The sequence below is a fragment of the Phocoena phocoena genome, chromosome X (assembly GCF_963924675.1).
Source record: "Phocoena phocoena chromosome X, mPhoPho1.1, whole genome shotgun sequence".
In the NCBI taxonomy this organism is placed as follows: Eukaryota; Metazoa; Chordata; class Mammalia; order Artiodactyla; family Phocoenidae; genus Phocoena; species Phocoena phocoena.
Genome location: NC_089240.1, coordinates 31,846,009 through 31,867,160, shown reverse-complemented (window position 1 = coordinate 31,867,160; position 21,152 = coordinate 31,846,009). Strand labels below are relative to the sequence as shown.

At 35.1% G+C, this 21,152-nt stretch overlaps 1 protein-coding gene across 1 annotated transcript in view; it reads right to left on the bottom strand.

Moving 5' to 3' along the window:
- CFAP47 (cilia and flagella associated protein 47) overlaps positions 1 to 21,152 on the bottom strand; it is a 503,782-nt gene that overhangs the window by 215,600 nt on the left and 267,030 nt on the right. The window contains 2 exon segments of the mRNA XM_065900147.1: positions 4,028 to 4,114; positions 16,036 to 16,124. Coding sequence (XP_065756219.1) covers positions 4,028 to 4,114; positions 16,036 to 16,124 — 176 coding nt within the window.

Below are 21,152 nucleotides of genomic sequence, written 5' to 3'. Positions count from 1 at the left end.
CTGATCCTTTCTGATAATCCTTGGGATTTAATTAGAATAAAAACTTCTTAACTACTCTTGCTTATGCTCAGGGATCATGTTCACATAAAGTAAAATATGTGATGAACATAAAGTTTCTTCATCCATGTGGTTTCAACTGTGTTGTTTTATATGTATCTGTTGCTTAAGAAGACCAGTTTACAGAGACATTTTACATTTTTAAATAGGAGATCCTTTTTTATGCCATCTAAAAGATAATTTCAGCACTTTACGGCTCATTTGAGAAGAGGTTATTTGTCATGTGGGGAGATATTAACAGAAGTGACTCTGAAGAGGAGTATCAGTTAGTATACGCTAGGTCATGCTACAGTAACAACTCCACATCTCAGTGGATTAACACAATAGTTTATTTCTTGCTCACACATGTAGTGATCTTTGGTGAAGGAGGCCTCCATTTCTAAATGTGCCTCTAATAACTGTGGCAGGGAGAGGGGACAAGAAAAATTGCTCACTGGGTCTTAAAGCTACCACCTGGAAAAAACAGTCAGCAGTTCTCACATGTCATTGGCCGATTGAGTTATGTGTTCATGGATAACTTCAACATTAGTGGGGAAGTGCAATATTACCATGAGCCTAAAAGAAGAAAACAAGGATATTTGTAACAAAGATCTAAAAATAATCCAGTTAGCTTATGGAGATTTTTAAAAACATTTTCTTGTTCTCTTATGTTACCTTGATGATTAAACCTAGAGACCAGACCAGGGCTTTACTGAGATAATGTAATACTTATTATATCGTGTATTACATATGAAAGTTAATCATAGAGGTACTGCACCAGACTTCCATTCTGGTCATGATTGAAATGCATGTTCTTAAATTTTGTGTCTGGAAATCTGTTCAAGACAGATTTTATTAAGGAGAGCTTTAATAAAAACAGGATGTGTCACATTATTAAGTATTGTTTTATTAAGATTATATTTAAAGATCAAAAGGCCTCATTATGCTGATGAAGCCAGATTGATGAAATATTAGATAACGTCGTGTTATTTGGAAGAAAAACACTCTTTTGTGTTCCCCTCACGGTGGAACTTGTTGGTTGCCTATCCCAATAACCTCTGGTCCTTCCCTCCTCCCTGACAAAACCCTCATTTTCTTTTGATATGTATGTGGAGAAGGGCAGTTTCTCAGTCTTCCTTCCAGCTAGGGTTGGTCATCTGATTAAGATTGGATCAATGGCTACAAGCAGAAGTGCTATGTGGTATTTCTGGGAAGCTTCCCTAACAGAAAAAGGGCACACTCTTATCCTTTCTGCTGCCTATAAAGTGGACTTGATTGCTGGAGCTCTGGATACTTCAGCTGATCCTTGAGAAAATGAATAAAGGCTTGCCAGTTACATGAACCGGAGCCTGGAGGTGTTACACAGAAAGCAGTCAGGACCCTAGAAGAAGGAGCCACAGTAATGCTTCTAATAAATCTGTTCAGAATTGTCAGAAAAGCAAGCTTTTTGGTGAACTTGAGACTATTCTATCACAACTCAACATATGGATTTGGGGCTCAGTATTCAATCCATGTCAATGCTGAAATGACATACCAAGGACCAGCCCTTTTCCTTGAGGAACTGTGTGGCTTTCGCCTTTGTCTCACCCTTGCCTTTGATCTGGGAGACAGTCTTTAAAGAGGTGCACAGGAGTAAATCTGCGATCCTTTAAATTAACGGCTCTGAATTTTTCTTTGAGAGCTAATCTGCTGAAGCCTGACTACTCTATGTTCTCCCTGACCCAACACTCAATGTTACTGCATCTTGTTTCTTTCCTCACAGGAAGACTTGAGAGAAGAACTAAGACAGTACAGTATTATAAATACAAATGGAAGAGACTATATGAGAAATAATGATCAATAAAGTTTGAGACTGTGATAGACACACTTCTTAAGCGATACTTCACGCTGAATTGGGAATTATTTTGCATGAGTATTTCCAAAGCTTCCTTCCTTTCCTAAATTAAATTACAAATGCTTTCATACTTGTTGACTCCATTTTGTTTTTGATTTGAAAGGCATAACTTAAAAAGATATCTTTACCTGTAGTTTGAGATTCTATGGCTTCAATAATTCTGGAACTTTGGGTCTAACTAAAACCATTTCAGAACAGTGCATGAAGAAAAATCATATTAAAATCTGGATACAGAATTTCCATATTGTGTTCCAAATTATGAAGGTAGACTCATTATTCTTGCTCTTCATTAAACAGATCCACTTTGAGTTACTTCTGCTCACAGATACCTACAGCATTTCTTTGAGATTTGACTCTAGTTTAATTACGTGATACTATAAATTATTTGCAATTAATGTGAAGAAATTGTTTCAAAGCCATTCAGGCAAAATCTGTGACCACAAAGCAACTTCTTGATCAAGAAGCAAGGGACTGAAAAAAAAATCCAGGAGAACTGTTTACCGAAGTTTTTTTGCCAATACTAGCATTTCACACTACAAAGAAATTAACATAAATGCTTACAATACTGCATTCCTATGATATCTATAATGCTGCTTTATAGCTCAATGTATCAACACTGCCAAATCCTTGCCTCTTGCAATATTTTTGCAGCTAAAAGGATGACACTGATGCTGTCAAGCATTACACAGAGACAATGGTATAAAATAAACTAACAACACAGTAGTAACGGTCAAATGCACTTCTATAATAGAAACCTGCATTATTTTGTTTCTGCCTGACTTTCTTCAACCTTTATAACACTGTTTTATTCTACTTCACTTTAAATAGCTATTTTATAGTTTAAAGCAGATGAGACATATGAGGCAATCTAACTTTAAAAAACTCTACTTTTCTATTGAGAAGTCAAAGTTCCTTTCTAAACTAAATACAGACTTCATAACATGGGTCAAATAAGCTTAAATACAGTCAATCCTCATTATCCACCAATTCCATTTTTGCAAATTCACCTCCTCACTAAAATTGATTTGTAACCCACAAATCAATACTCATGGCACTTTCAGAATTGTTCGCAGGCATGTGGAGAACGGTGGAAAGTTCCAGTAGCTGGTCACACAAGTTCCCAGCTGAGGTCAAATAAGGTGACACTGGGCTTTTCTATTTCAGTTTTCCAGCATAGATAAGCAGAGGATGGAGACAGTAGCGGGTAGTATACAAGTACAGAAGTGCAAGCCGAGGGACTTCCCTGGCAGCTCAGTGGTTAAGAATCCACGTGACAATGCAGGGGACACGGGTTCAATCCCTGGTCCAGGAAGATCCCACATGCCACGGAGCAATTAAGCCCGTGTGCTACAACTACTGAGACTGCACTCTAGAGCCTGAGAGCCATGACTACTGAAGCCCATGCGCTACAGCCTGTGCTCTGCAGCAAGAGAAGCCACTGAAATAAGAAAGCCCGCGCACCGCAACGAAGAGTAGCCCCCGCTCACCGCAACTAAAGAAAAAGCCCGCGCGCAGCAATGAAGACCCAACGCAGCCAAAAATAAAACAAATAAATAATAAATAAATTAAAAAAAAAAAAAAAGAAGCACAAAGCCGCTCTAGCTCTGAGGTCAGGAGGACAGGCTTTAAAACCTTTCTCTTATACCTGTTAGTGGGACTGCCTCAGGCAAGTCATTTAACACTTCTGAACTTCATTTTCTCTGTGTAAAGTAAAAAAAGTGGAATTACCAGGATAGGTTGTTTTTAGGATTTACAATTATAATCTATGTGGTTAAATATACTTCTCCTCGGAGTAATGGTGCAATATTCACTAATTGAGTGTTTATGGCAACTTTATAGAAAATAACTACCATGAATAATGAGAATCCACTGCATTTAATAAAGTGCATATGTATTCAGTTTTCATGCACATAAACCTAGAAATTTATAAAGAGAATAAGTGTGAATAATATAAATTATATATATATAATATAATATAAATTAAATATTTCAAATAAATGAAAACTATTATGTAATTATATAACAAGTTTACTTGAATGCTAATTTCTCAGAAATTTGCCTCAGATAATTATGAGCATAAAATATATAGACATTTACCCATCATTCACGTGGTCAACAAATTCTCCAACTTCAGTTAATTGGGATGGCAAAGAGATAAATGTTGAGGATTCCACAAAAATGACACTAAAATAAATGAAAAAAGGATTATTTTGAATTCTACTGTAACAAATTTCAGATGACCACAAAACATTCTTCTTTTAAATTATTTTCCATCATTCATAAACTATAATTAGAATCAGAATAAATTACAATTCAAAAAGTCCATGTGCTCTCATTCTTCAACTCAAAACGTATGCTAGAAAGAAAAGATCTGGAATGGAAATAGGTAAAAAATGCTATTTTTATATGGAAAGTGAACACTGAATTCTCATAACAAGGAAATTTAGAGCAAAAATGACCACCCAAATTATATTCCAGAAAGAAAGAGGAAATTACACACTGGTCTTAATACACTGTCAGAGTTATACACATTTAATAATTTCTAATCCTATTTCCAGAAAAGAGAAACATTTCTTTCAGGATTGGACATGAGATTTGGGTACCTAGTTAAATCAGTGCATTAATAACCATGCCATCATCTGGAATCACACAGAAATTCCGTCCTTCCTATATAATAATGCTCATTCCTTCAAGAAACAGTTTTGGAGACTCCATTGTGTGTTAGGTGTGGGACTAGGTACTGGAAAGTACAAACATGAATATGTTATCCTCTCAGCTCCCCACAATCTAGAGAAATGATACTCTAACGGCAGGTGAAAGATATCATGAAGAGTCATGTCAGGAATGCCTAATCCCTCCTGCAGAGTTGAACAGAATCTGTATAATATTGTTAAGAACAGATTTATCCAAACTTGATTTGTTAAAGGAAACCTTTTTTATTATGTAACAGTTATTAATATCTTATAATACTAGCTTTACAATGAAAAACACATCAGTAATAAAATTAATCAAATGTTTTAGTCTTAAAACACACACACATTCACAAACACACATATACAAACTAAACTGCAACACATTTATATATCCTAACATTTGAATGTTGACATCAGTTTTTGTCCTTTTGTTTTAACTTGATATTTCTGGTGCCTTCATATAAGGGTTGTAAGGAATTTTATAAATATTAAATAATAAAAAGTTTTAAACAGACAAAATTAACTGTAGTAAAATGTAAACTATGAACAATGCAAGCTATGTATCAAACTAGCAGATTTGCTTATATCACTGTAAAGTTACAGTTACGCAAATGTAGGAATAATTCCTCTCCAGAGAGCAATTTAAACATAAAGTCATACACTAAATTCTCATTTAAATATCATAAAAATATGAGGCACAAAACATAATGTTTCCTTTTATTTCTATAAATCCATGGTGAATCATTGGGCAATTTATTTCGGTAATAATTTGTTCTGGCTAAAAAACAATCACACGGATAATATTACTCGACACACAAATAAAAAACTAAACCACTATAATATTAGATTTTTCATATACTATACATGTACCATTTTGAGATAAAATAGCATTCTGTATGCTTGTTTGAAAAGTCCCTGCTTAATTACAATGAACATGCTTTCCTCAAAATAGACATATTAATTGTAAAATGAAATATAAACTGTCATTAAAATGGAAAAAGATCCTGTTTCATTACTGCAGTTTCTAAATCAGTGGTTCTCATACTTCAATGTGCATTACTATTATCCGAGTGCTTGTTCAAAATGCAGATTCCCAAGCTTCTATTTGCATGAATTCTGACTTAGTCTGGCATGGGTTCCATTTAAAACAAGATCTCCAGGTGTTTTTAAAATAGCCTGTCTATGGATTAAACTCTGAGTAATCTTGACTTAGACCAGCACTGCTCCAACATTAATGTACAAACAAATACTCTGGAGATGTTGTTAAACGCAGATTCTAACTCAAGTGGATTGGAGTGGGCCTGAGAGTCTGTTTTTCTAATAAGCCCCCAGGTGATGTTGATTTTGCTGACTCAAGGATGACATTTTGAGAAGCACGAGTATAATCTAAAACAAAAACAACCCAAATATTTTAAATAATAAAACCAGGCCACCAGAAAAAGAAAAGCAGGGAATGGTTTAGAACGACTATATATTCACTACTGTATAAAAGCAACAAAAACACTGGAAAAATTTGTCCAAATTAACTTTTTCAGAATTCTAGTTCACTAAAGAAAGGCTTGCAGCAATCTAAGTAGTGTTTATTCAAGAAAAGCTGACAAACCTTGGCAAGAACGGTAGTTTGTGGCCTTGTAACCTTTATGTTGTAACTCTCCCTCCACCTTTCCATAGCTCTATAGTAGCCTTGAAAACTAACAGCCTTGCAACCAAGGTAGTTGTAAAAAATGCTCAGGCTTGCAGCCACAGGAGGGAACAGACTGAGACTGGAGCTCTTCAAAAAAGTCCCATCCATCCCTGATCATTGTTCCTGTGTAACCCATCTCACAGTACCCTCGAAGAGCTCAATATGCAACGTGTTGTCTTTAATCAAACTGACTCAAAGAAAAACACCTATCCCCAAGATGTTAGTTGAAAACAATCAGTAGCAATTATGCCTGAGGCTGCAACAGCAACTGGATCAAATAAGAGCCTGACAAAGCATAAAAGGAAGATCTGGGGACAAGATGCCCATAGGCAGAGTCGCCATAGCTTAGTAGAGACCCAAAATATGTCAAAGACCTTCAACCCCACTTATGGAGACAATTAATAAAGAATATCAATAAAGAGATATTATACAAAAGAACTAATTATAAATTCTGGACTTAGAAAGTACAATACCTGAAATAAAAAAGCACTAGAAGGACTCAACTGCAGGTTTGAGGTGGCAAAAGGACCAGTACACTTGAAGATAGGTCAAGTAAAATGGTTAATTCTAAAGAATGGAAAGAGAAAAGAATGAAGAAAAATTAACAGAGCCTCAGAGAACTGTGGGAAACCTTCAAACAGACAAACATAAGCCTAATCAGAATCCTGAAAAGAGAAAAAGAGGCAGACAGAAAATGTGAAGAAATAAATGATGAAAACTTCCCAAATTTGATGAAAAATATTAATTTACACATCTAAGAAGTACAAAAAATTCTATGCAAGATAAACCCAAGGTGATCCATAGCTAGACAATAAGAGTCAAGTCATTGAAAGGCCCAGACACAGTAAGAAGCAGAACAAAATTGACTCAATACCTATGTTGCTCCTCAGTAAGATTAACAATAGAATTCCCATTTAAACCCTAAAGAACAGAATGCAATTGGATGATGTATATACAGTATGCTGAAAGAAGACTATCAATAAGGAATACTATATACAGCAAAACTATCCTTCAAAAATTAGGGAAAAATTAAGATATTACCAAACAAACAAAAAAATGAAAGAATTCATTGCTAACAGACCTACCCTACAAGAAATACTAGCAGAATTTCCTCAGGCTAAAGGAAAAGAACACTAGAAGTTAATTCTAAACCACATGATGAAATAAAAAGCATAGGTAAAGGTAACTACATAGGTAAATACATAAAACAAATAGGCTATAAATGTACTTTATTTGCAATCCTTTTTGTTCTCCTTTCTGATTTAAAATAAAATAGTGTGAGACAATAAATGTAAAACTGTTTTAAGGGCTTATAACTTATAAAGATGTAATGGGTATAACAATAATAGCACTAACAACAGGCTAGGGAAAGGAGATACACTGAAGCAAAGTTTCTGAATTATACTGAAATTAAATTGGTATCAATCTGAGCTAGATTATTTTATATTAGGGTGCTAATTATAATCTTCAGGATAACTACTGAGAAAAAAACTAAGAAAACATACAGTAAAAGGAACAAAAATTTTAAAAGGCACACTAAAAGTAAATATTTAAAACAAAATCAAGTAGTAATAAAGAAAGAGATGAACAAAGACACAGGACTTATAGGAAACAAGTATCAAAATGGCAGACATAAACCCTACTGTATCAGAGATTACATTAATTGTTAAAGGGATTAACACTCTAATCAAAAGGCAGAGATTGACAAAATGGAAAAAATAGCTTAGAAAAAAGACAAACATTGGTTCAAAGACACAAACAGACTGGGAACAAAAGAATTAAACAAACCAACAAACAAAAACTACCACGCAAACAGTAAAAAAAAAAAAAAAAGAGAACTGGAGTGACTATACTAATAACAGACAAAATAGAACTTAAAGCAAACATTGTTCCAGCATGACAGCATGAGAGCTCCATGGACTACTTACCAGGGAAATGAGTTAAAATATAAAAATCAACTATATAAACTCTCTGGAAATGATCTTGAGGGCATATAGCAAAAAAAAAAAAAAAAACCCAAAAAACAAAAATCACACACCTCTTCAGTAATATTTACTAAATTCAGTAAGAAAAGATGCAGTCTGTGGCACTTGAACCAAGACCACTCTCTTCCTCCTCCTTCCTCACCCAATTAAGACATAAACTCTACTCCAGACAAGTACAGCTAAGAATATAGGGCTCATTCCTCTCCTAGCTCCCAGATAAAGAACTATCTTTCTGAGAGATGTGTGACATCAACATTTCTCATCCTGCCCCAAGTACACGTTGCTAAGGCTAAGTTCTGGGCAAATGCAGCTGAGAGGAGCCAAGGGGCTCCCTTCTTCTGCCCAGCATCAAAACATGGACCACAGGCTCTACATGGATGTGAAATTGCCATTGCCCTACCTTATAAAGTGGTGGATCTATGCTGGAAGAAGCAAGCCAGGAAGACCTGAAGCTACTGTCCCCCATCCCACCTAGCACTCAGCTCCTAATGTGGGACTGATTCTCCAAGAAAAGTGTACCAGTGTCCCCCGTTCCACCAAGAGAGCTGTGGCTCAGAGATTTTGCCTAGAGGGAGAAGCTGACCTTAAAGCATATAGTTCTTAATCTCTTCACAAAGGAACTGATTCCATTTTCAAAAACGTGAAGATCAAGGGTGCCCTTAAAAATAGTGTAGGTGGAGCTTCCCTGGTGGTGCAGTGGTTAAGAATCCACCTGCCAATGCAGGCGACACGGGTTCGAGCCCTGGTCCAGGAAGAACCCACATGCCGTGGAGCAACTAAGCTCATGCGCCACAACTACTGAGCCTGCACTCTAGAACCCATGCTCCACAACAAGAGAAGACACTGCAATGAGAAGCCCACGCACCACAACGAAGAGTAGCCCCTGCTCGTTGCAACTAGAGAAAGCCTGCGTGCAGCAATGAAGACACAACACAGCCAAAAAAATAAAAAATAGTGCAGTTGTAGTGAAAGGCAATTGGGAGGATCCCTGCTAGTTTGTTGGAGAAACCTGGGGCAAGAGACCACTGGGAGGAGCCCTCCTGGGGACAGAATAAATCTCAAACACTGACCTAACAAATTATTATTTCAAAGGACCTGGATTTGATTGAATTGGCCTGAGGAGCAATTTATGCCTTCCATAGCATTGGAATTAGGGAAATTTAATAGCTAGGTGTGGACAGAGACACAGAGAGTCAAAGAAAGCCCTGCCAAAACCACTGTTAACTCAGAGTGACTGTGAGCATACCCAAGGCTGTATCCCCTAGAAGCAACATTAGAAGGTTCACACTATGTATGTGGGTTTTTTTTTTTGGGGGGGACGGGGGAATGGGGAGTAGACATCACTAAAATAAGCCAGCTACTCAGTAAACAAACAACCAAACAACATTAACAATCCTGTGGGAAGTGGGACCAGAACTCAATATATTTTCAAAAACGTCCAGTTTCCAACATAACAATTATGAAACAAGCAGAGAAACAATAAAAGAGGCATGCAAGAAAAACTGCCTGTTGGAGTGATCAACTACCATATTTAACAGAACACTAATTCAAAATAGCCATTGTAAATGTCTTCAAAAACGAAGGAAACTATGACTACAGAAGTAAAGGAAGGCATGATGACAATGTAACATCAAATAGAGAATATCAAAACAGAATGAAATTAATAAAGAACCAAATGGAAATTGTGGATTTGGAAACAACAATAACAGATATAAAAAAAATCACTAGAGGGGCTCAAGAGATTTGAATTGGCAGGAAAAAAAAGAATTAACAAACTTCAAGATTTATAGAGATTTTGCAGTCTGAAAACAGAGAGAAAAAGAAAAATAAACAGTCACATATATATGGTATACACTTAAATGGACCAACACATGTTTAATGAAATTAACAGAAAGAGAGGAGAAAGAGAAAGGAAAATAAAAACCATTTGAAAAATGAGATGGGTAAACATAGCTGTGTCACACTCCCCAATTTCAAACAATGCAAAGCTAGAGTAATTAAAACAGTATGGTATTTGCATAAAGACAGATACATAGATCAATGGAAAAGAATGGAGAGCCCAGAAATTAATTCACACTTATATGGTCAATTATTTACAACAAAGGAGCCAAGAATATACAATGTGGTACTGACAGTCTCTTCAGTAAGTGGTTCTGGGAAAACTGGTCAGCCACATGCAAAAGAATGAAACTAGATCACTATTTTACATCATACACAAAAATTAACTCAAAATAGATTACAGACTTGAACATAAGACTTAAAAGCATAAAACTCCTAGAAGAAAACACAGGCTTATGTAAACTCCTTGATATAGGTCTTAGTGATATTTTGAATCTGACACCAAAAGGAAAAGCAACAAAAGCAAAAATAAACAAATGGGACTACATCAAACTGAAATAAAGCTTCTGCACAGTAAAGGAAATCATCAACAAAATATAAAGGCAACCTAATGAACTGGAGAAAATATTTGCAAATCAAATATCTGATAAGGGGCTAATATCCAAAATATAAAAAACCCAATATCTAAATCACAAAAATCCAAACAATCTGATTAAAAAATGGGCAGAAGATCTGAATACACATTTTTCTAAAGAAGGCATACAGATGGCCAACTGGCACATGAAAAAATCCTTAACATCATTAATCATGAGGGAAATGCAAACCAAAACCACAATGAGATATATCTTATACCTGTTTAAATGGCTATTATCAAAAAGACAAGAAGTAATAAGTGTTGGTGAGGTTGTGGAGAAAAAGGAACCTTTCTGCACTGTTGGTGGGAATGTAAATGGGTGCAGCCACTATGGAAAATAGTTTGGAGGGTCCTCAAACAATTAAAAATAGAACTAGCATATGATCCAGCAATTCCACTTCTAGGTATTTATCTAAAGAAAACAAAAACACTAACTCTATAAGATACATGCACCCCCATGTTCACTGCAGCATTATTTACAGTTGTTAAGATATGGAAACAACCTAAGTATCCATTCACAGATGAATGGATAAAGAAATTGTGGTGTATATATACAATGAAATATTACTCAGCCATAACAAACAATGAAATATTGCCATTTGCAAAACCATGATGGATCTCAAAGTCATTAAATAAAATAAGTCAGACAGAAGACGACAATACAATATAATCTCTCTCATATGTAGAATCTTGAAATAAACGGACTCATAGATATGGAGAACAGACTGGTGGATGCCAGACTTGGGGGATGGGGTGCGTGGGATAAATGGGTGAAGGGGGTCAAAAGGTTAAAAAGAAGAAAAATAAAGGGAAACAATTAAACATTTATTTTACTTTTCTTATATGAACTGTACCACTGGATAACCAAAGAGATGAGAAGATGTTCTCCTTGTAAAAATATTCCAACTAATACATTTCATAAATGATAGAAATGGAATATCACCATTTTGTAACCACCCACGAATAATGAGGTACCCACTGAGTATCAATGGCTACTAACATTCCAAAAAGAGACAAGATATTATATGCTTCCTAAAGAAAGAATATGTCATTTCCTTTAATCTTGCCAAAGCAAATGAACCTGAGTTTCTCTGTATCCATTCCTCTGTATCCAGCTGTGAATTTAAAAAATATACAACTGAAAAAAGAACATGTGAACCTATACCATAAACATGAAATCAGCAAAATCCAGACATGGGAAACCACAGCTCAATCAGCTCATGTTCTTCAACCGATGATTGTAAGGAAAAGAAAGAAATGGAGGAGGAACCTGTAAATCATTTAAAAGGCATATGATTTTTTTTTAATCAGCAAGAGTAAACTCCAGTGCCCAGAAATTCACACTTGTGTGTGTCACTTCCCTGATTACCATGAAAGTCAAGATAGCAGTTTATTCAAGAAAGAAAGAAGAGATTTGGGGATGGTTGACAAAGTCCTATTTCCTGACTCAAATACAAGAGTGTTTACCTTATAATAGTTTATTAAATAATACATTTGTTTTTCTGTGAAAGAGAGGAAGGAAAGAAGGGAGGGAGGAAAGGAGGGAAGGAAGGAAGGAAGGAAGGAAGGAGTGAGGTGGGTGAGAGCAAACTTGGATTAGGCTATGGAAATCATTCCAGAAGGTAACATGAATCTATAAGAACAATTAAAGAAAAACAAAAATGATAAATAAGAAGGCTAATATAATGAAGGCTATAAATATGTACTTTCTGTTATGAACTGAACTGTGCCCCCCCCCACAAACTTTGTATGTTGAAGCCTTAACCCCTAGTACCTCACAATGTGACTATAGTTGGACATAGGGCCTTTAAAGGTGATTAAGTTAAAATGAGTCCATTAGGGTGTGCCCTAATTCATCCTGATTGGTGTTCTTGTAAGAGGAAACGTGGACATACAAAGAGACACGAGGCATGCACACATAGAGAGAAAAGACCATGTGAAGAGAGAAAAGACCATGTGAAGACACAGAAAGAAGGGGGCCATCTGTGAGCCAAGGAGAGAGGCCTCAGAAGAAACCTAATCTGCCAGCACCTTGATCTTGGACTTCTAGCCTCAAGAACTGTGAGAAATAAATTTCTGTTGTTTAAGCCACCCAGTCTTATGGTATTTTGTGCTGGCAGCCCTAGCAAATTGATATACTGTCCTTTTTTCTCTCCGTTTTCTTAAAATCATAAAAAAATATACAAAAGAAATAAAAAGAAATATTCATAAATATTATGCAATATTACTGATTATTGTAACATTATTGATATAATACATATGACCAAAGGAAACACAAAATAGGGGGAAGGGAATAGAGCTATATAAGAGTAACACTTTGTGAATCTCAGTGGAATTAAGTTACTGTTTACATGAGGTATCTAAAATAGTCAAACTCATAAAGCAGAGAGTAGACTGGTGGTTGCTAGAGGCTGGGAAGAGGATGAAATGGGAGTTGTATAAAGTTTCAGTTATGCAAGATGGATAAGTACTATAGATGTTCTATGCAACATAGTGCCTATAAATGTTATAGGCAACATAGTGCCTATAACAATATGGTATTGTGCACTAAAACATTTGTTAAGAGGGCAATTCTCATGTTAAGAATTCTCACCACAAAAAAGGAAAAAAAAAAAAAAGAGAAAAGGAACACAAGGAAACTTTTGGAAGTGATGGATATGTTTATTGCCTTCATTGTCGTGATAGTATCATGGTACATGCATATGTCCAAGCTCATCAAATTGTATACTTTAAATGTATAGTTTTTTTTTGCATATCAAATATACCTCAAAATAAGATATTTTTTAAAAAAAAGATAAATAGAAAATATCAAGGAAACTAGAAGAAGGGTCTTTCAAAAGATCAATAAAATTAACAAATCTTTACCTAGATTGACCAAGAATAAAGGAGAGAAAAATCAAAGTAAGGGATGGAAGAAGGGCCATCACTACTGCCTTTGCAGGGGGGAAAAAAAGGATTATAAGGGAATACTGTGAAAACTTCCATGCCAACAACTTAGATAATTTAGAGGAAATGTATAAATTCCTACAATGGCACAAACTACCAAACTGATTCAAGAAGAAATGGAAAATCTGAGTATGCCATAACAAGAGATGAAATTAGTAATAAAGTTTCCACAAAACAAAGCTCAGACCCAGATGGCTTCAATTCTACCAAACATTAGAAGAATAAATACCAATCCTTCACAAACTCTCCCCAAAAATAGAATGGAAAGGACCATTTCCCAAATCTTTCTCTGAGGGTAGTACTGATGATATAAAAAGCAGATAAAGACATCACAAGAAGAGAAAATTACACTAGTAAATCCTTTTTTTATAAATGCAAAAATTTCAACAAAATACTACTAAACCAAACCTTACAACACGTAAAAAAAGAATTATACAGCATGAAATAGTTGCATCCTGCTAAAGAGGAATTTGAGAACTACTGATCTGGTACACAGAGGTGTGGGAGCTAATCCTGTTTCTGTTAAACCTAGACTGGATAGGAGATTAAGAAGTGCAAACTACCATGTATAAAATAAATAAGCTACAAGGATATATTGTACAGCAAAGAGAATAGAACCAATATTTTATAATAACTATAAATGGAGCATTACCTTTAAAAATTGTGAATCACTGTACTGTATACCAGAATATATAATATTGTATATCAATCACAGCTCAATAATTTTTTTTTTTTAAATCTAGACTGGGTCACCTTATTTGTTAAAAAGAATATTAAATTTTGACAAAGTAGAATCAAATCTGATCATTGTGCTGCATATAAATTTTTGGAAAATATATGAAATTTAAAATTTTACTTTGAAGTACATTTAATATGAGATTATTAATAATAAGCAAATCCTGATCATTTTTTGTAAGTGTAATATGAAAAACTAGGTCACTTATTGTTATATTATTTATAACATTAAAATAGTCTCTATATGAATTATTTGGCTTTAAATTTCCTTTCTTATTCATTCTCATTTATTATATTTTACCTTTAAAAGTAATATATGTTTACAGTAAAATATTAATTTTACAAATTTTATGATTGGCCTTAAATTTTTCAGTTCATATTCCCATTGCCTAAGTTTGAAGGCCACATTCAAATAAGAGAGGAAGGAGTCAAAAGTCCCCAATTAACAATCTTGTCCTTTACCAAACCATGCATTCCTCACAAGAAGTAACAATTTTAATTCAATCTGAGATAAACCATAAAATAACAATAAAATATTATAATTTTTTGAGAAACATACAATTATAATATTCTACCAATTCCAGGAACTTTGAGATTTACTTTCAGTTCTACCACTAGAATAAGTCTAAGCATGTTTGATCCTGATTTCCTCTGAAGAACTGCAGTCATTTGGTTTACTTAAGGGCATATTTTAATACTGGATTAATGCCACATATTCTGGTATTTTTTATTCCTTACATTCTGATATAACACTTTAATGAAATTACGGTAAATAAAATTCTCCCTCACTGAACATGGGAACTATAAATTCACCAGCCGTTTTAAAAAAAGAATTTTTGTTTTGTAAACAATAAATGATATTGTTAATAAGAAATTACCAAAAGCCTAGACATATAGTGATTTAAAAACTGGAAATTATCAACTACTAAAATAATAAGCATACATACAACTTCTAGTCTCAACACAAGTACTGCTGTAAGGATCTGATTTTTAAAGCTGGTGGAAACAGAGTTCATAATTTAAGCGATACGTAAGGTAAATTTATATGTAAATTTATAGAAAGACATTTTTCTACTTGCGACCTTAAACAATACTTAAGCAATTTATTGTCTTTTAATTTCAAATATATGCTGTTGTTATTGTTGTTGCTAAATCTCAAGATGCACAAATGCACGTTTAATGTGCAGTTTGAATTAATCATGATGCTTTAGGTAAAAATAAATTTTCCGCTTGAATCAACATTTCACTTTTGGAAATTAACAGGATAAAATTAGAAGTTAAAAAGTCTATTAATTATAAATTTTAAAAAAATGAAAGAACTGTAAATGTCAATAAACAAAAAGCTTAAAGACAAAATTCATAAATTTGATATCATCAGCCTTACCTTTGCAGAGATCAAATAGCATTTCAAGAAAAACTGATTTACCTTCATTATTTGTTCTATTTTACCTGCTGATGCTTATAAATTTATAGCAATGTAAATATATAAAATTTCTCCTCAAAACAGTTCATGTTGAAGAAAAATACATACTTCTCTTAAGATTCAATATGGCTAATTGCAATGAATTTATGTCAAAACAATAACTTACCTGAAGTCCCAAGCAGTGTGGAAGGGATTTTTAACATTCACAATGATTTCTTTCCATTTATAACACGGAGATTTGCATTTTATACTTGCCTATGGTAAAAAAATATATATATAAAACATACAATATGATAATAACAAAAAATAATAACCTCAGTTATAAAAAACAAACTTGGGCTTCCCTGGTGGCGCAGTGGGTGAGAGTCCGTGTGCCGATGCACGGGACACGGGTTCGTGCCCTGGTCCGGGAAGATCCCACATGCCGCAGAGCGGCTAGGCCTGTGAGCCATGGCTGCTGAGCAGCTAGGCCCATGAACCATGGCTGCTGAGCCTGTGCATCCAGAACCTGTGCTCCGCAAAGGGAGAGGCCACAATAGTGAGAGGCCCGCGTATCACACAAAACATAAATAAATAAATAAAAAACAAACTTAAAGTACCTAAAAAACTATCCATTTAAATAACATACTGATATCAATTTTTTTTTACATCTTTATTGGAGTATAATTGCTTTACAATGGTGTGTTAGTTTCTGCTTTATAACAAAGTAAACCAGTTATACATATACATATGTACCCATATCTGTTCCCTCTTGCAGCTCCCTCCCTCCCACCCTCCCTATCCCACCCCTCTAGGTGGTCACAAAGCACGGAGCTAATCTCCCTGTGCTATGTGGCAGCTTCCCACTAGCTATCTATTTTAGGTTTGGTAGTGTATATATGTCCATGCCACTCTTTCGCTTTGTCACAGCTTACCCTTCCCCCTCCCCATATCCTCAAGTCCATTCTCTACTAGGCCTGTGTCTTTATTCCTGTCCTACTCCTAGGTTCTTGATGACATTTTTTTTTTCTTAAATTCCATATATATGTGTTAGCATAGGGTATTTGTCTTTCTCTTTCTGACTTACTTCACTCTGTATGACAGACTCTAGGTCCATCCACCTCATTATAAATAGATCAATTTCGTTTCTTTTTATGGCTGAGTAATATTCCATTGTATATATCTGCCACTCTTCTTTACCCATTCACACGATGATAGACACTTAGGTTGTTTACATATACAGGCTACGGAAAATAGAGCTGCAATGAACATTTTGGTACATGACTCTTTTTGAATTATGGTTTTCTCAGGGTATATGCCCAGTAGTGGGATTGCTGGGTAGTATGGTAGTTCTATTTGTAGTTTTTTAAGGAACCTCCACACTGTTCTCCATAGTGGTTGTACCAATTCAAATACCCACCAGCAGGGCAAGAGTGTTCCCTTTCCTCCACACCCTCTCCAGCATTTATAGTTTCTAGATATTTTGATAATGGCCATTCTGTCTGGTGTGAGATGATATCTCATTGTAGTTTTGATTTGCATTTCTCTAATGATGTTGAGCATTCTTTCATGTGTTTGTTGGCAGTCTGTATATCTTCTTTGGAGAAATGTCTATTTAGGTCTTCTGCCCATTTTTGCATTGGGTTGTTTGTTTTTCTGTTATTGAGCTGCATGAGCTGCTTGTAAATTTTGAAAATTAATCCTTTGTCAGTTGCTTCATTTGCGAATATTTTCTCCCATTCTGAGGGTTGTCTTTTGGTCTTGTTTATGGTTTCCTTTGCTGTGCAAAAGCTTTGAAGTTTCATTAGGTCCCATTTGTTTATTTTTGTTTTTATTTCCATTTCTCTAGGAGGTGGGTCAAAAAGGATCTTGCTGTGATTTATGTCATACAGTGTTCTGCCTATATTTTCCTCTAACAGTTTGATGGTTTCTGGCCTTATATTTAGGTCTTTAATTCATTTTGAGCTTATTTGTGTGTATGGTGTTAGGAAGTGATCTAATCTCATACTTTTACATGTACCTGTCCAGTTTTCCTAGCACCGCTTATTGAAGAGGCTCTCCTTTCTCCACTGTACATTCCTGCCTCCTTTATCAAAGATAAGGTGACCATGTGTGCGTGGGTTTATCTCTGGGCTTTCTACCCTGTTCCATTGATCTATCTTTCTCTTTTTGTACCAGTACCATACTGTCTTGATTACTGTAGCTTTCTAGTATAGTCTGAAAGCAGGGAGCCTGATTCCTCCAGCTCCGTTTGTCGTTCTCAAGATTGCTTTGGCTATTCGGGGTCTTTTGTGTTTCCATAAATACTGTGAAATTTTTTCTTCTAGTTCTGTGAAAAATGCCAGTGGTAGTTTGATAGGGATTGCATTGAATCTGTAGATTGCTTTGGGTAGTAGAATCGTTTACACAATGTTGATTCTTCCAATCCAAGAACATGGTATATCTCTCCATCTATTTGTATCATCTTTAATTTTTTTCATCAGTGTCTTATAACTTTCTGCATACAGGTCTTTTTTGTCCTTAGGTAGGTTTATTCCTAGATATTTTATTCTTTTTGTTGCAATGGTAAATAGGAGTGTTTTCTTGATTTCACTTTCGGATTTTTTAACATTAGTGTATAGGAATGCCAGATATTTCTGTGCATTAATTTTGTCTCCTACTACTTTACCAAATTCATTGATTAGCTCTAGTAGTTTTCTGGTAGCATTTTTGGGATTATCTATGTAAAGTATCATGTCATCTGCAAACAGTGACAGCTTTACTTCTTCTTTTCCGATTTGGATTCCTTTTATGTCCTTTTCTTCTCTGATTGCTGTGGCTAAAACTTCCAAAACTATGTTGAATAAGAGTGGTGAGAGTGGACAACCCTGTCTTGTTCCTGATCTTAGTGGAAATGCTTTCAGTTTTTCACCATTGAGGATGATGTTCGCTGTGGATTTGTCATATATGGCCTTTAATACGTTGAGGAAAGTTCCCTCTATGCCTATTTTCTGCAGGGTTTTTATCATAAATGGGTGTTGAATTTTGTCAAAAGCTTTCTCTGCATCTATTGAGATAATCATATGGTTTTTCTCCTTCAATTTGTTAATATGGTGTATCACGTTGATTGATTTGCGTATATTGAAGAATCCTTGCATTCCTGGAATAAACCCCACTTGATCATGGTGTATGATCCTTTTAATGTGCTGCTGGATTCTGTTTGCTAGTATTTTGTTGAGGATTTTTGCATCTAGGTTCATCGGTAATATTGGCCTGTAGTTTTCTTTCTTTTTGACATCTTTGTCTGGTTTTGGTATCAAGGTGATGGTGGCCTCGCAGAATAAGTTTGGGAGTGTTCCTCCCTCTGCTATATTTGGGAAGAGTTTGAGAAAGATAGGTGTTAGCTCTTCTCTAAATGTTTGATAGAATTCGCCTGTGAAGCCATCTGGTCCTGGGCTTTTGTTTGTTGGAAGATTTTTAATCACAGTTTTAATTTCAGTGCTTGTGATTGGTCTGTTCATATTTTCTATTTCTTCCTGATTCAGTCTTGGCAGGTTGTGCATTTCTAAGAATTTGTCCATTTTTTCCAGGTTGTCCATTTTATTGGCATAGCGTTGCTTGTAGTAATCTCTCATGAGCTTCTGAATTTCTGCAGTGTCATTTGTTACTTCTCCTTTTTCATTTCTAATTCTATTAACTTGAGTCTTCTCCCTTTTTCTCCTGATGAGTCTGGGTAATGGTTTATCAATATTTTTTATCTTCTCAAAGAACTAGCTTTTAGTTTTATTGATCTTTACTATTGTTTGCTTCATTTCCTTTTCATTTATTTCTGATCTGATCTTTATGATTTCTTTCCTTCTGCTAACTTTGGGGTTTTTTTGTTCTTTCTCTAATTGCTTTAGGTGCAACGTTACGTTGTTTATTCGAGATGTTTCCTGTTTCTTCAGGTAGGATTGTATTGCTATAACTTCCCTCTTAGAACTGCTTTTGCTCCATCCCATAGGTTTTGGGTTGTCGTGTCTCCACTGTCATTTGTTTCTAGGTATTTTTTTATTTCCTCTTTGATTTCTTCAGTGATCACTTCGTTATTAAGTAGTGTATTGTTTAGCCTCCATGTGTTTGTATTTTTTACAGATCTTTTCCTCTAATTGATATCTAGTCTCATAGCGTTGTGGTCGCAAAAGATACTTGATACAATTTCAATTTTCTTAAATTTACCAAGGCTTGATTTGTGACCCAAGATATGATCTATCCTGGAGAATGTTCCATGAGCACTTGAGAAAAATGTGTATTCTATTGTTTTTGGATGGAATGTCCTATAAATATCAATTAAGTCCACCTTGTTTAATGTGTCACTTAAAGCAAGTGTTTCCTTATTTATTTTCATTTTGGATGATCTGTCCATTGGTGTAAGTGGGGTGTTAAAGTCCCCTACTATGAATGTGTTACTGTCGATTTCCCCTTTTATGGCTGTTAGCATTTGCCTTATGTATTGAGGTGCTCCTATGTTGGGTGCATAAATATTTACAATTGTTATATCTTCTTCTTGGATCGATCCCTTGATCATTATGTAGTGTCCTGCTTTGTCTCTTCTAATAGTCTTTAAAGTCTATTTTGTCTGATATGAGAATTGCTACTCCAGGTTTCTTTTGGTTTCCATTTGCATGGAATATTTTTCTATCCCCTTACTTTCAGTCTGTGTGTGTCTGTCTCTAGGTCTGAAGTGGGTCTCTTGTAGACAGCATATATATAGGTCTCGTTTTTGTATCCATTCAGCCAATCTGTGACTTTTGGTGGGAGCATTTAATCCATTTACATTTCAGGTAATTATCAATATGTATGTTCCTATTCCTATTTTCTTAATTGTTTTGGGTTTGTTATTGTAGGTCTTTTCCTTCTCTTGTGTTTCTTGCCTAGAGAAGTTCCTTTAGCATTTGTTGTAAAGCTGGTTTGGTGGTGCTGAACTTTCTCAGCTTTTGCTTGTCTGTAAAGGTTTTAATTTCTCCATCAAATCAGAATGAGATCCTTGCTGGGTAGAGTAATCTTGTTTGTAGGTTTTCTCCTTCATCACTTTAAATATGTCCTGCCAGTCCCTTCTGGCTTGCAGAGTTTCTGCTGAAAGATCAGCTGTTAACCTTATGGGGATTCCCTTGTGTGTTATTTGTTGTTTTTCCCTTGCTGCTTTTAATATGTTTTCTTTGTATTTAATTTTTGAAAGTTTGATTAATATGTGTCTTGGTGTGTTTATCCTTGGATTTATCCTATATGGGACTGTCTCTGCTTCCTGGAGTTGATTAACTATTTCCTTTCCCATATTAGGGAAGT